The sequence below is a fragment of the Pagrus pagrus genome (genome assembly GCF_965226575.1).
Source record: "Pagrus pagrus genome assembly, chromosome: 7".
Taxonomy (NCBI): domain Eukaryota; kingdom Metazoa; phylum Chordata; class Actinopteri; order Spariformes; family Sparidae; genus Pagrus; species Pagrus pagrus.
This window is the reverse complement of record NC_140191.1, coordinates 15,896,895-15,909,928: the sequence shown is the minus strand read 5'-3', so window position 1 is coordinate 15,909,928 and position 13,034 is coordinate 15,896,895. Positions and strand designations below refer to the sequence as shown.

The 13,034-nt window shown below is 39.6% G+C and overlaps 1 protein-coding gene across 1 annotated transcript; it reads right to left on the bottom strand.

Annotated features, from left to right (window-relative positions):
* Positions 1 to 329: 329 nt before the first annotated feature.
* On the bottom strand, positions 330 to 7,417 carry LOC311260124 (uncharacterized protein). The gene is made up of 10 exons (XM_084357636.1): positions 7,334 to 7,417; positions 7,073 to 7,127; positions 5,824 to 5,926; positions 5,441 to 5,732; positions 5,078 to 5,288; positions 3,922 to 3,929; positions 3,662 to 3,716; positions 2,440 to 2,542; positions 2,056 to 2,347; positions 330 to 1,903 (listed from the first exon to the last, which is right to left on the bottom strand). Exons 2-10 carry the CDS (start codon positions 7,125 to 7,127, stop codon positions 1,685 to 1,687), a joined length of 1,338 nt encoding a protein of 445 aa, XP_084213762.1. The 5' UTR covers positions 7,334 to 7,417; the 3' UTR covers positions 330 to 1,684.
* Positions 7,418 to 13,034: the final 5,617 nt, after the last annotated feature.

Genomic DNA, 13,034 nt, shown 5'->3' with positions numbered 1-13,034 from the left:
ACATCAGGAAGCAGCCAGCGTACCACAAGGGGCTTTTTCTGAGTTCTCACACAGCACATAATGCTTAATTGATTCAGCACGAATGTCAAAAGAGAGGTGGTTAAGGTGAGCAGTGGTACTGCTACAGCTCAGATCGTGCAGGCTAATTTATTGGGAAAATCTCTGGAGGTTTACAAGTAGCCTGAATGTTACATGACCTTCAGAGAAGAGAACTTGGCCAAAGACCAGTTGTCTCACTTGGTTATTGTTAATGAATCAAGCAGTACACCACACATATTGATGACTGAAAAGGCATTAGCCAGTTTATTTTAAAAAGAACCTGCAGACTGAAGAGCCCATGTACAATCACGGAAATCAGCACAAAACACTAGGTCATGTATACAAGGTCAGTGAGAGTGCATGTTCAAACTTCCTGAATAAGATGAAATCAATGAATTCACCTGCAGAGGTTTTTGGTCTTGTTTGTCTAAAGTAAAAGTAATGAAGAGAATTCATGAACGACACCATTTCGATATATAGAAAATAGTTTAGCAGAAAGAACGAGATATTAAATCATAAAACATCATCTTGATTAATTGTTGATATAAGTGAACCCTGTCAAAACGCCGCAATGTACAATGAATGCACAAGTGGCCTTTGTAACCCTTTTAGCAACTTACAAACAGATAAGGATTTTTAGAAAATGTAATTCAATTTTCAACTTTTCAATTATTTACTTTTTATATGTGGAAAAAATGACATAGATCCCATATCAAGTTATGTGATTCTCCTGGTCCTTGGACCTAATGTATAAATTGCACTGCAAAAAGCAAAGAACCGCTGCTCAGAGCTGACTGGAGAGTCTGGATTAGAGCCAATCAGAGATTACTTTTTAACTTTTGGTATTAAAAAGTGGATTTATCTTCACTCCTGTTTGTCAACCTGACTGCAGCAGCGACCCACGGAGCTGACCTACGTTTGCAGGTCTTTATGTTCCGTAATGTTGACTTCTGACTGGAGCTGGAGGGGAAATGTACTTCACTTCATGAACTACATTACATAGAGGAGAGGGGGAAAGAAAAGAGAGAAGCAGAGTCTGTGGTGAGTAAGTGATTAATTTCAGCTAGAATTTTCCCTGAATTTAACCACATAGACTCGTTGTTTGCTAACGTTAGTTTACTGCTAGTGTACAGTCTAAGTAATCTGGCTGTTTGGGGCAGATAAACAAAAAATAAAAAATACGTTTGTTGTCTATTATAAGAAGGTTTAAAGCACTGTCACATTAGTTATCTGCCTTAGGTCTTCCAATTTGATTTTCACCTTGACCACCAGTGGCCTTTGATTTATTTTCTTTTAGCAACCCAGATAGCAAAATTGTACCAGACATCCAGCCCACATACCCCATGTAATGACGGCACTTGGGCCGTCCACTCCTGTTTGCAAGACCAGAGCTACAAGCAGGCAAAACCATGGCCACATGTAAGCCAAGTGTGAACAGAAGAAACCAGAACTGGCCCAAATCTGGGACACATCACCAGAATAGAAATTAACCAAGATTACACTGCAAAAATTAAAAAATGTTTTAACTCCAAGCTGATTAAATCCACGAAGCAAAGCTATACATAACCACTGTTAAGGTCTGCAGGGTGTAAGCATCATACTCAAAAGAAAAGACCTTGCATGGAGGTCTTATTTTAGCTTGGCTTTAGTAACAGGGTAATTGTTTATTTTCTATCAGCACTCTTCCGGTGGTCTGGAACTCCAGCGCCCTCCAGTTGAGCACGTTCCCTGGGGAGAAGTTTCGGTCATCCACGTAGCGCTGGATCTCACAGGATGAGAGGGCGTAGTCCCACATGTGGACATCAGTGATCATGCCAACGAAAGACTGGCCACGGTCAAACCGTCCACCGTAGGAATCCTGCTCCTGTAGAGATTGCAAAGAGTTTGTAGAATGTTTGTATCTGCATCTATTCTGTACAACTTTTGATCTGAAATCATTACTTAACTTACAATAATTCAAACGCAGCAATCTACTGAATTTTCTGTGATACTGTAATGTTTAGCAATTAAACTTACCTGTCCGAGGATAACAATGGGACTAGTGATGTTTGATCCTCCAGTGAATTTCCTAAGTGAGGGCTTCCCATCCAACCACAGCTGAACCAGACCAGACTCAGAGTCCCATGTGGAACAAATAGTATGCCACGTGTTTAGCTTGTAGTCCTGACCTCCAAATGTAGTGTCATCATTCACGACATAAACACTAATTGCATCATTTGCAGATTCCTTGAATATCAGGAAGGCATTGTGATGAGAGGGTGTGGACAGAGAGAAAAGGCTGTTGGTTCTGGTAAGGTCTGTAATGGACCTGTAAGCAAGAAAAGACAAAAAATTAGCCAACATGATACTTAGATGATGATGCTTAAGATAGTGGATTCTTTTGTTGCACTTTAACACTACCTGAGACAGACAGTCACAGCATTGAAATCCTGCCCTGATGTTGTCAGTCTCACATTAGCTGTTTGGGTTTCCTCTGGGAAGGTGAACATTTTACCAGAGAGATCTACAAAAGAAGGAAAATAAGGGATAATGAAAATGATACATGCTTGTGAAAAGTATACATGTGGTAACTATCCTGAAACCTGCTGAATTGACTACATTTTTGGTTGAAGTTGTTTCACACAAAATTATGAACCTGCAATAGCATTTGAACCACAGACTTTGATGGTATATGTGGAAGCACTGCTCCCCATATGGCCATTTAAGATTTCATGACAGCTCTTGGTGGAAGATGACTTAACACAAATTATTATTAAAAAGTTAAATAAAAAAGTTATTCTGTTTGGTTCTGTTCTTTTGCAAATAGAATAAGTAATTCATTGTTAAAAGTGGAGATACAACATAGTTTGATGTCAAGTCTGTCAATGAAACTAATGAATATCCAGTTGGAATATAATAAAACATTTAAATGTGCTACAAGGAACTTTAAACTGCTTATTAAGCAATCTCAATTTAATACTGATGCCTCTATATGAGCTATATATAAGCATAAGAGAGCATCAGCAAGACAAGGCTATTTCTGAATGATTTTTATAGTTAAAGTCTGCAGAGTGCTGAGGATGAATTGAGGAGTCTCACAGCTCGAGGAAAGAAGCTTCTCTGTAGTCTGGTAGTACAGCATTAAAACAAAGTTTGCCTTTTTTGACTATCGTCATCTTTTGATCGGGCTGATGACATTGTGACCAGACAGTGCTAGTCCCACCAAATATTGCTGATTACACTGCGAATAGGAACCTTTCCCAAACAGAACTGAGGGAAAAACAACGTGACGACAAATAAAAAATCACCACAGTCTGGCAACAAAGCAAGATTTAATGACGTAATGACCCTGCCTTCTTTTTTAGGCTTCAACGGATTCTTCAGTGCATCTTTCTCTTCCTCTTTTGTGTCAGAGTTTGTAAGAAAAAAAATCTTAGTTATCAAACTATATAAAAGACATTTCAGTACGATGATAATGACAAGAGATGAACTCAACATTAGTAATTTCCTCAAACGTTTGACTGATTTTTCCAGTTGTTTTATCACAATATGTAGGGGAAAAAAAGTTTTTTTCCAGAACACCAACAAACTGCGCTCATACACATTTAACTTTATCGTAAATTTCTCCCTTTTTTTTCTTTACCTTGAGGTCTTGCAGCACATGCTGTCAGCATCACCAGGAGAAGCAGAAAAGCCATCTGATAAAAAGACAAATAAACCAACAAAAATACTCAGTTTAAATGCTGCTGTTGTGTTGCTATAAAAACTAATAATAACCACCAGTGCTTCAAATTAATCCACTGATACCTGCCATCACCTATACAATGTACAGTTCAATACAGATTGGACAAAAGTCACGTTAATGTACTCCATTTATCATTGGATATCATGTTGTATTCCTACCTTGAAGTCTGGATGTTTTGTACAACAGTGAACAGGATTGCTGTTTTATACTCTTGCTGCTTCCTTGTTCCTGTTTGACTGAAGACTTATGTCACATAATGCCTCATTGTGATTTGCACCCTTTTAACAGCCATTGTCGTGGTGTGTGCTGTGGCATCTTGTTTTGTTCTTGTTTCTTGGGCCAACTGGTTTATTCAGTTCATTCCACTCGGTATGCGGGCCGGATGAATGTGTCCGATGCGGGCCTGATCTAGGCCACAACAATTTTGTTCTCTGGGAAGCCAATTTTATTTTGGTACTAGTAAAAGTAGATCTTTCTTAATCAGGATTTAATGCTATAATGTGGCTGCATATTGACCTTAAATTAAGTGAATTCCAGGGTATGCACAATAGTCTTATTTAAAGATGTTGCAATAGCATACCATGCTAAATTCTAATTGTCCTGACATAAGGTATTGATTGTGCAGTGGTAATCACTGTTGCTTCACTGTCAAGGTTCAAGATCAATACCTCAGCTTTCAGTTTCAAATTTTAGCCTTCATTCATAATTTTGTCTATAAATTGACAAGACATTTGACCCCTGTTTGGCTCTATACATACAGCCTCAACAACCTTTCATACAGGATAGGGCATCCTGGGCATCACATGACAGATGAAACATTTTTTATCAACTCAGATCTTTCAGCAGTACCACTGTCTTAATCGGATAACGTCTTAATTGCCTTCCGGCTGATGTACACAGATGTAGTATACAAAGAGAAGTTTGTGGCATTTATGAACAGGAGCACCACAAGGGAGCCCAGAGGTGGATTGGGCCTCTGAAACACACTGGACATAACAAACGCGTTGCATCAAGTCTTTTTCAGATGGTATCAAGGAGCCAAAAATGCCCAGGACACCACTGACCTCCACTGATGTGCTGAATATAATTAAACGGTTTGAGTCAGAATGATGGAGTTGAAACTGGGTTACAGTGCAAAATGGCATTTTTATTGAACTGTCAAGAGGAACATCAACAAAAATGTATTTTTCTTTATTTTGAAATCCAAGCTGATTAAAGCCACAAAGCAAAGCTGTAAGGTCTGCAGGGTGTAAGCATCATACTCAAAAGAAAAGACCTTGCATGGAGGTCTTATTTTAGCTCGGCTTTAGTAACAGGGTAATTGTTTATTTTCTATCAGCACTCTTCCGGTGGTCTGGAACTCCAGCGCCCTCCAGTTGAGCACGTTCCCTGGGGAGAAGTTTCGGTCATCCACGTAGCGCTGGATCTCACAGGATGAGAGGGCGTAGTCCCACATGTGGACATCAGTGATCATGCCAACGAAAGACTGCCTACGGTCAAACCCTCCACCGTAGGAATCCTGCTCCTGTAGAGATTGCAAAGAGTTTGTAGAATGTTTGTATCTGCATCTATTCTGTACAACTTTTGATCTGAAATCATTACTTAACATACAATAATTCAAACGTAGCAATCTATAGAATTTTCTGTGATACTGTAATGTTTAACAATTAAACGTACCTGTCCGAGGATAACAATGGGACTAGTGATGTTAGATCCTCTAGTGAATTTCTTAATTGAGGGCTTCCCATCCAACCACAGCTGAACCAGACCAGACTCAGAGTCCCATGTGGAACAAATAGGATGCCACGTGTTTAGCTTGTAGTCCTGACCTCCAAATCTATTGATATTATTCACAACATCAACCCTAATTATATCATCTGCAACTCCCTTGAATATCAGGAAGGCATTGTCACGAGAGGGTGTGGACACAGAGAAAAGGGGGTGGCTTCTGGTAAGGTCTGTAATGGACCTGTAAGCAAGGAAAGAAAGTAAATTATCAACATGATACTTAGATGATGATGCTTAAGATAGTGGATTCTTTTGTTGCACTTTAACACTACCTGAGACAGACAGTCACAGCATTGAAATCCTGCCCTGATGTTGTCAGTCTCACATTAGCTGTTTGGGTTTCCTCTGGGAAGGTGAACATTTTACCAGAGAGATCTACAAAAGAAGGTAAATAAGGGATAACGAAAATCATACATGCTTGAGAAAAGTATACATGTGGTAACTATCCTGAAACCTGCTGAATTTACTATATTTTTGGCTAAAGTCGTTTAACACAAAATTATGAACCTGCAATAGCATTTGAACCACAGACTTTGATGGTATATGTGGAAGCACTGCTCCCCATATGGCCATTTAAGATTTCATGACAACTCTTGGTGGAAGATGACTTAACACAAATTATTATTAAAAAGTTAAATAAAAAAGTTATTCTGTTTGGTTCTGTTCTTTTGCAAATAGAATAAGTAATTCATTGTTAAAAGTGGAGATACAACATAGTTTGATGTCAAGTCTGTCAATGAAACTAATGAATATCCAGTTGGAATATAATAAAACATTTAAATGTGCTACAAGGAACTTTAAACTGCTTATTAAGCAATCTCAATTTAATACTGATGCCTCTATATGAGCTATATATAAGCATAAGAGAGCATCAGCAAGACTATTTCTGAATGATTTTTATAGTTATTTTTAAAGTCTGCAGAGTGCTGAGGATGAATTGAGGAGTCTCACAGCTCGAGGAAAGAAGCTTCTCTGTAGTCTGGTAGTACAGCATTAAAACAAAGTTTGCCTTTTTTGACTATCGTCAACTTTTGATCGGGCTGATGACATCGTGACCAGACAGTGCCAGTCCCACCAAATATTGATGATTACACTGCAAACAGGAACCTTTCCCAAACAAAACTGAGGGAAAAACAACGTGTCGACAAAAAAAAAAAAATCACCACAGTCTGGCAACAAAGAAAGATTCAGTGACGTAATGACCCTGCCTTGTTTTTTAGGCTTCTTCGTTTTCATCTTGCTTTTGTTAAAAGTTGTTCAACGGATTCTTCAGTGCATCTTTCTCTTCCTCTTTTGTGTCAGAGTTTGTAAGAAAAAAATCAAACTAAATAAAAGACATTTCAGTATGATGATAATGACAAGAGATGTACTCAACATTAGTAATTTCCTCAAATGTTTGGCTGATTTTACCAGTTGTTTTATAACAATAACGTAGGAAAAAAGATTTTATTTTTTCCAGAACACTAACAAACTGCACTCATACACATTTAAATTTATCGTAAATTTCCCTTTTTTTTTTACCTTGAGGAATTGCAGCACATGCTGTCAGCATCACCAGGAGAAGCAGAAAAGCCATCTGATAAAAAGACAAATAAACCAACAAAAATACTCAGTTTAAATGCTGCTGTTGTGTTGCTATAAAAACTAATAATAACCACCAGTGTTTCAAATTAATCTACTGATACCTGCCATCGCCTTAAACAATATACAGTTCAAAACAGATTGGACAAAAGTCACGTTAATGTACTCCATTTATCATTGGATATCATGTTGTATTCCTACCTTGAAGTCTGGATGTTTTCCACAACAGTGAACAGGATTGCTGTTTTATACTCTTGCTGCTTCCTCGTTGCTGTTGGAGTGAAGACTTGTGTCCCATAATGCTTCATTGTAAACAGCCCCCCTTCTCAAGCCATTGTCGTGGGGTGTGCTGTGGCAGCTTTGTTTGTTCTTGTTTTTCCAGTTGTTTTCGCCCTGCCTGTTTCCCCCTTCTTTCCCTGATACGACATTCCTGCAGTAGCGGAGGCTGCACTATTAGGGCCCTAGTTCAATACTTTTTGTTGTAGTTTTAAAGGTCAATTCCACCCAAATAATACTTTGATCAATTATTCATAATTTAAAAGGTTGGTTCACCCAAATAATACGTTCTGACTCATTATTTACAGTTTTGAAGGTTGATTCCACCTAAATACTACCATCTTCCAAGTACTTACTATTTCAAAGATTTATTCCATCCAAATAATACTTTGCCTTGCAATTCACCTTGGTTGCCAAGACTTGCAATTTGTATAATTAGCAGAATTAGCTAATTATACTCACCCACTCTCAACTTTGATATGGTGTGATATAAATAAAATTGACTTGACTAGATCTCAACCAGATACTTTAAAGTTTAGAAAAAGGCAAGACACAAGGATGACTCCAGGGGCAGATTAAAGATATATATTGCACACACATATCCAAAAAACGATAAGCAAAAAACAAACAACAATAGAAACTACAATACTAAGAAATAAACATATTAAAGAAAACAATGTGAACAGAAGTTATAAGTCTGGTGAATCCAATCCCGTTTTCCAGTCCAACAAGCCTCAACGACTCTGAGAGCGAGAGAGACCTGAAATGTCCCTATGGCGATACTGAACAGGTAGCTAAAAGAAAAGCAGGCTAAAGCAGTTGCAGCAAACTGTCATGAGCTTGTTATGTAAGGGATAATGTATAGTTCGGAGGTTGTTGTCATTATCCTGCTTATTACACGGCCTTACGAGTGAAATAAATAATAAATAATCACCCGCAATGATTCAGCAGCGACAAGGATTGCTCAGTAAAGTTTTCACGTTCACTTTCACTTTCAAGGCCGGCCTGAGAGAGGAGCTGGACAGCGGTGCTTCTTATGCTGTGGTTGGTGTAACGCGTTGAAAGTCCAGCTGTCTTGCTTATGTTGCTACATGTTGCCGGGGCGGATCAGAGCGCCGTCCCTAGCAACGGCCTGTTATACTTGATGCCGGTCATTATACAGAAATAACAGACTGTAGAACGCAGCGATGGACTAATCAGAGAGCAGCATTCAATAGAGCCGTGTAATAAACTTAGTTAACGTTATGCAAACATATTACACACGTCGTCAAGGCCAACGTTAACTTTCCTGTCTAAGGGGGTATTCCATGAAGCAGGATTAATGAAAAGTCTCACTTATTTCGATAAGTCTGACCTAATTAAGTGAGAGTTCCGTTCCATCACCGTGGCTTAAATTAATCTCCGCCATGGTAGCCATGGTAACTTATGCTGCCGAACAAGCCTGCTCCAGGGCAGGCTAACTGTCAGGCTTAGTTTAGCTGTGTGTCAAAGAATGTCAGACTCCCAAACGACAGTTCTGCTAGGTGAATTGAAAAATCATAAAAATCATGTCTCACCACTTATATTGTTTGCAAATTCAATTATCAATACAATCCCATTTATATAGTAGAAGTTAAACATCAAATGCAACTCCAAGTGCTGGATATGAAATGAGGTAAAAAGATACCACGTAGACCCTTGTCTCTGATTGGCTGGTAAAATAACCGTCCATTTAAGGTCAATCCACACAAGCCTCAACTATTTAAGCAATGCATCTAAGACAGTGTGAGACCAACACAGAAGGAGGACAGACAGACAGACAGACAGACAGAGAGTTAGACAGAATTAAAAATAGAGAGACAGGGTGACAAACAGAAAGAAAGAGAGAGAAGACCACAATTCTTTCAGCCAACCATGTCCTGTCCCTTTATTGAAGATCCTGTGGAGGAAGGTGCTGAAATTATCCAAAGAGCATTTAGACCACAAGCCCCAAGGGTCTTCAGGGACAGGAAGAACCTACTTGCCTATCCTGATCAATACTCTTGGTAGAGATACCGGTTCAGCAGGCCTAGCGTAGTTAACTATGTCGTCTACTGGAACCGCACTCCAGCAAAACCCCACAGCGAAGCTAAGCCAATGCAGTTGTTGAAGCACGAGAGGACATGATTGCATGTCTAGCACAGTGTTGTACCGACTATCAGGACCCCCTCACACATGGATCAGGTGTGGCTTGAGTATCTGTGGTTGGAGGATCCAGCAGATGTATGGTGTCTCCTCTCCCTGACAGATATAGGCATACCATCAGTGTTTACAAGTGAGATACTGTAAATTGAGAAACTTAACACCTGTTGAGGGAAAGTGGTGTACAATACCGGCTGCAACATATTGGTCCCGGGTACCTTGGGAAATCCTTTCTGATGATGTACCCCCCTCTATTCCCTCAATTAGTGGCCATCCCCTGTTGCAGCTCATCGCCAGTTCCTCTGCGAGTGTGAGGTCCTCAGGTGAAGGTCCCCCACCAGTAGCAGTGGCCTGTTGTTTCTTTTTGGCGGCTACAATGGAACATATAGCTTAACTTTTGAGAAATATACTGATAAATACATTTCACATTTCATTATAGGCTACATACAACTCCAATATTTTTGTATTTTATTTTTACTTGCAGAGGGTGTGGCCAGATATAAAGGGGCGTGGCTTCTGGCAAGGTCTGTAATTTGTACAACATGATACTTTTTATATTAAATCACCACAGTCTGGCTCCAAAACAAGATTCACTGATGACCCTGCCTTGTTTTTTAGGCTTCTTTGTTTGCATCTTGCTTTTGTTAAAAGTGGTCCATCTGGTTCTTCAGTGCATCTTTCTCTTCCTCTTTTGTGTCAGAGTTTGTAAGAAAAAAAATCTTAGTTACCAAACTATGTAAAAGACATTTCAGTACGATGACAATGACAAGAGATGTACTCAGCATTAGTAATTTCCTTAAAACGTTTGACTGATTTTTCCAGTTGTTTTATCACAATAACGTAGGAAAAAGATTTAATTTTTTCCAGAACACTGACAAACTGTGCTCATATACATATAAATTTATAGTAAATTTCCCTTTTTTTTCTCTTTGTTTTTTACCTTGAAGAGTTGCAGCACATGCTGTCAGCATCACCGGGAGAAGCAGAAAAGCCATCTGATAAAAAGACTAAGAAACAAAAATACTAAATACTTAAATGCTGCTGTTGTGTTGCCCCCGCTCGATAGAGACACCACTTTGATCACGTGACCATAACTCTCAACAACTGTGTTATTTCTCAGTGTTCAACTGTCACAAATCTAGGTGTTACTTTTGATTCGACCCTCTTGTTTGATCAGAACATCAAAGAAATTAACAAGATTGCTTTTAACCACCTTCGCAATATAGCTAAAATTAGGTCCTTCCAGTCCAAGGCTGAAGCAGAGATCCTATTTTAATGCCTTTTGTTTAGTCTAGGCGGGATTATTGCAATGCCTTATTTTCGGGTCTTCTGCGTGAGAGCACTAAAAGTCTTCAGATGGTTCAGAATGCGGCAGCTAGAGTCTCAACACGTACAAGAAAATTTTATCATGTTACACCAATTCTAGCCTCACTGCACTGGCTCCAAATTACATGTAAGATCAGACTTTAAGGTGCTACTGATGACATACAAAACTTTACATGGCCTCGCCCTGTCGTACAGGTCGGATCTTATTATACTGTATACTCCAACTCGTGCATTATGCTCTCAAAATTCAGGGCTCCTGACGGTTCCCAGGGTTAAGAAGAAGTCAGCTGGCTGCAGGACTTTTTCCCTATCGGGCCCCCTCAGACAATCTGGCTCTATTGACGCCTTTAAATCTACACTCAAAACTTACTTCTTTAACTTAGCCTTTAATTAGTCCTTGACTTGGATTGCTAGCTTCTTCAGTGGGTCGATCTCAGTCTCAATGAGTTACCTAAAGTATTAGAATTCACATTGTCCTGCTGACAAGAAACAATCTGTTTATTCTGATTAACATCACATTTGTCTAACTTTTGTCCCCATAAGCTGCAAGCTGTGTCGCTCTCTCACTCTCTGTAGCTTCCTCCTCCTCTTTTTTCATTCAGGCTCCCTTCTGATCGACCACGGGCCCCTGGGACCATCTACCTCTCCTGGCTCCTGCAGCCTCACATACTGTCGGATCCGAATCGTCACACCCTGGGCTCTGCTGGACCATTGCTCTCGTCTGTGTCATTATCTCCTTATATCAGTATTTCTGTAAACGTTGATGCCTCTTCAATCTTATCTCTCTGTCTATTGATAATTATCCTGTGTGGCCTGCCCTCTTCTAGGTCACCACGGTGGACAGAAGGTCGTGTGGCTCGGGCACCTCTTGGCGATGCCTCGTCCTGCTCAGTCGTCTCCTGGATCCACACACTTGACATATATTATAATTTGTATCAGATATTCTGTCAGTGCAACTTGTAAACTGTGATTTGTTGTTCTTTTCTGTACATGCGACATCTATTGCATGTCTGTCCGTCCTGGGAGAGGGATCCTTCCTCTGTGGCTCTTCCTCAGGTTTCTTCCATCGTCTTTTTTTTACCCCCATTAAAATAGTTTTTTTTTCATCAACATGGCAAGTTTTTCCTCACTCGATGTTCACTGGATGTTTTGCACAACAGTGAACAGGATTGCTGATTTATACTCTCTGCTTCCTTGTTCCTGTTGGAGTGAAAACTTGTGTTACATAATGCTTAATTGTGAATTGCTCCATTTTAACAACCATTGTCATGGTGTGTGCTGTGGCATCTTTTTTTGTTCTTGTTTCTTGGGCCAACTGGTTTATTCAGTTCATTCCACTCGGTATGCGGGCCAGATGAACGTGTCCGATGTGGGCCTGATCTGGGCCACAACAATTTTGCTCTCTGGGAAGCCAATTTTATTTTGGTACTAGTAAAAGTAGATCTTTCTTAATCAGGATTTAATGCTATAATGTGGCTGCATATTGACCTTAAATTAAGTGAATTCCAGGGTATGCACAGTAGTCTTATTTAAAGATGTTGCAAAAGCATACCATGCTAAATTCTAATTGTCCTGACATAAGGTATTGATTGTGCAGTGGTAATCACTGTTGCTTCACTGTCAAGGTTCAAGATCAATACTTCAGCTTTCAGTTTCAAATTTTAGCCTTCATTTATAATTTTGTCTATAAATTGACAAGACATTTGACCCCTGTTTGGCTCTATACATACAGCCTCAACAACCTTTCATACAGGATAGGGCATCCTGGGCATCACATGACAGGTGAAACATTTTTTATCAACTCAGATCTTTCAGCAGTACCACTGTCTTAATCGGATAACGTCGTAATTGCCTTTCGGCTGATGTACAGTACACAGATGTAGTATACAAAGAGAAGTTTGTGGCACTTTTGTACAGGAGCAACACAAAGGAGCCCAGAGGTGGATTGGGCCTCTGAAACACGCTGGACATAACAAATGCGTTGCATCAAGTCTTTTTCAGATGGTATCAAGGAGCCAAAAATGCCCAGGACACCACTGACCTCCACTGATGTGCTGAATATAATTAAACGGCTTGAGTCAGAATGATGATGTTGAAACTGGGTTACAGTGCAAAATGGCATTTTTATTGAACTGTCAAG

Excerpts from the sequence above, each read along its gene's own strand:
- LOC311260124 (XM_084357636.1), bottom strand. The coding sequence starts at position 7,127 with ATGGCTTTTCTGCTTCTCCTGGTGATGCTGACAGCATGTGCTGCAATT. Across the intron at positions 5,289-5,440 it reads CCATTGTTATCCTCGGACAG|GAGCAGGATTCCTACGGTGG; the intron begins GTACGTTTAATT and ends CAATCTCTACAG. Across the intron at positions 2,348-2,439 it reads GCTGTGACTGTCTGTCTCAG|GTCCATTACAGACCTTACCA; the intron begins GTAGTGTTAAAG and ends TCTTGCTTACAG.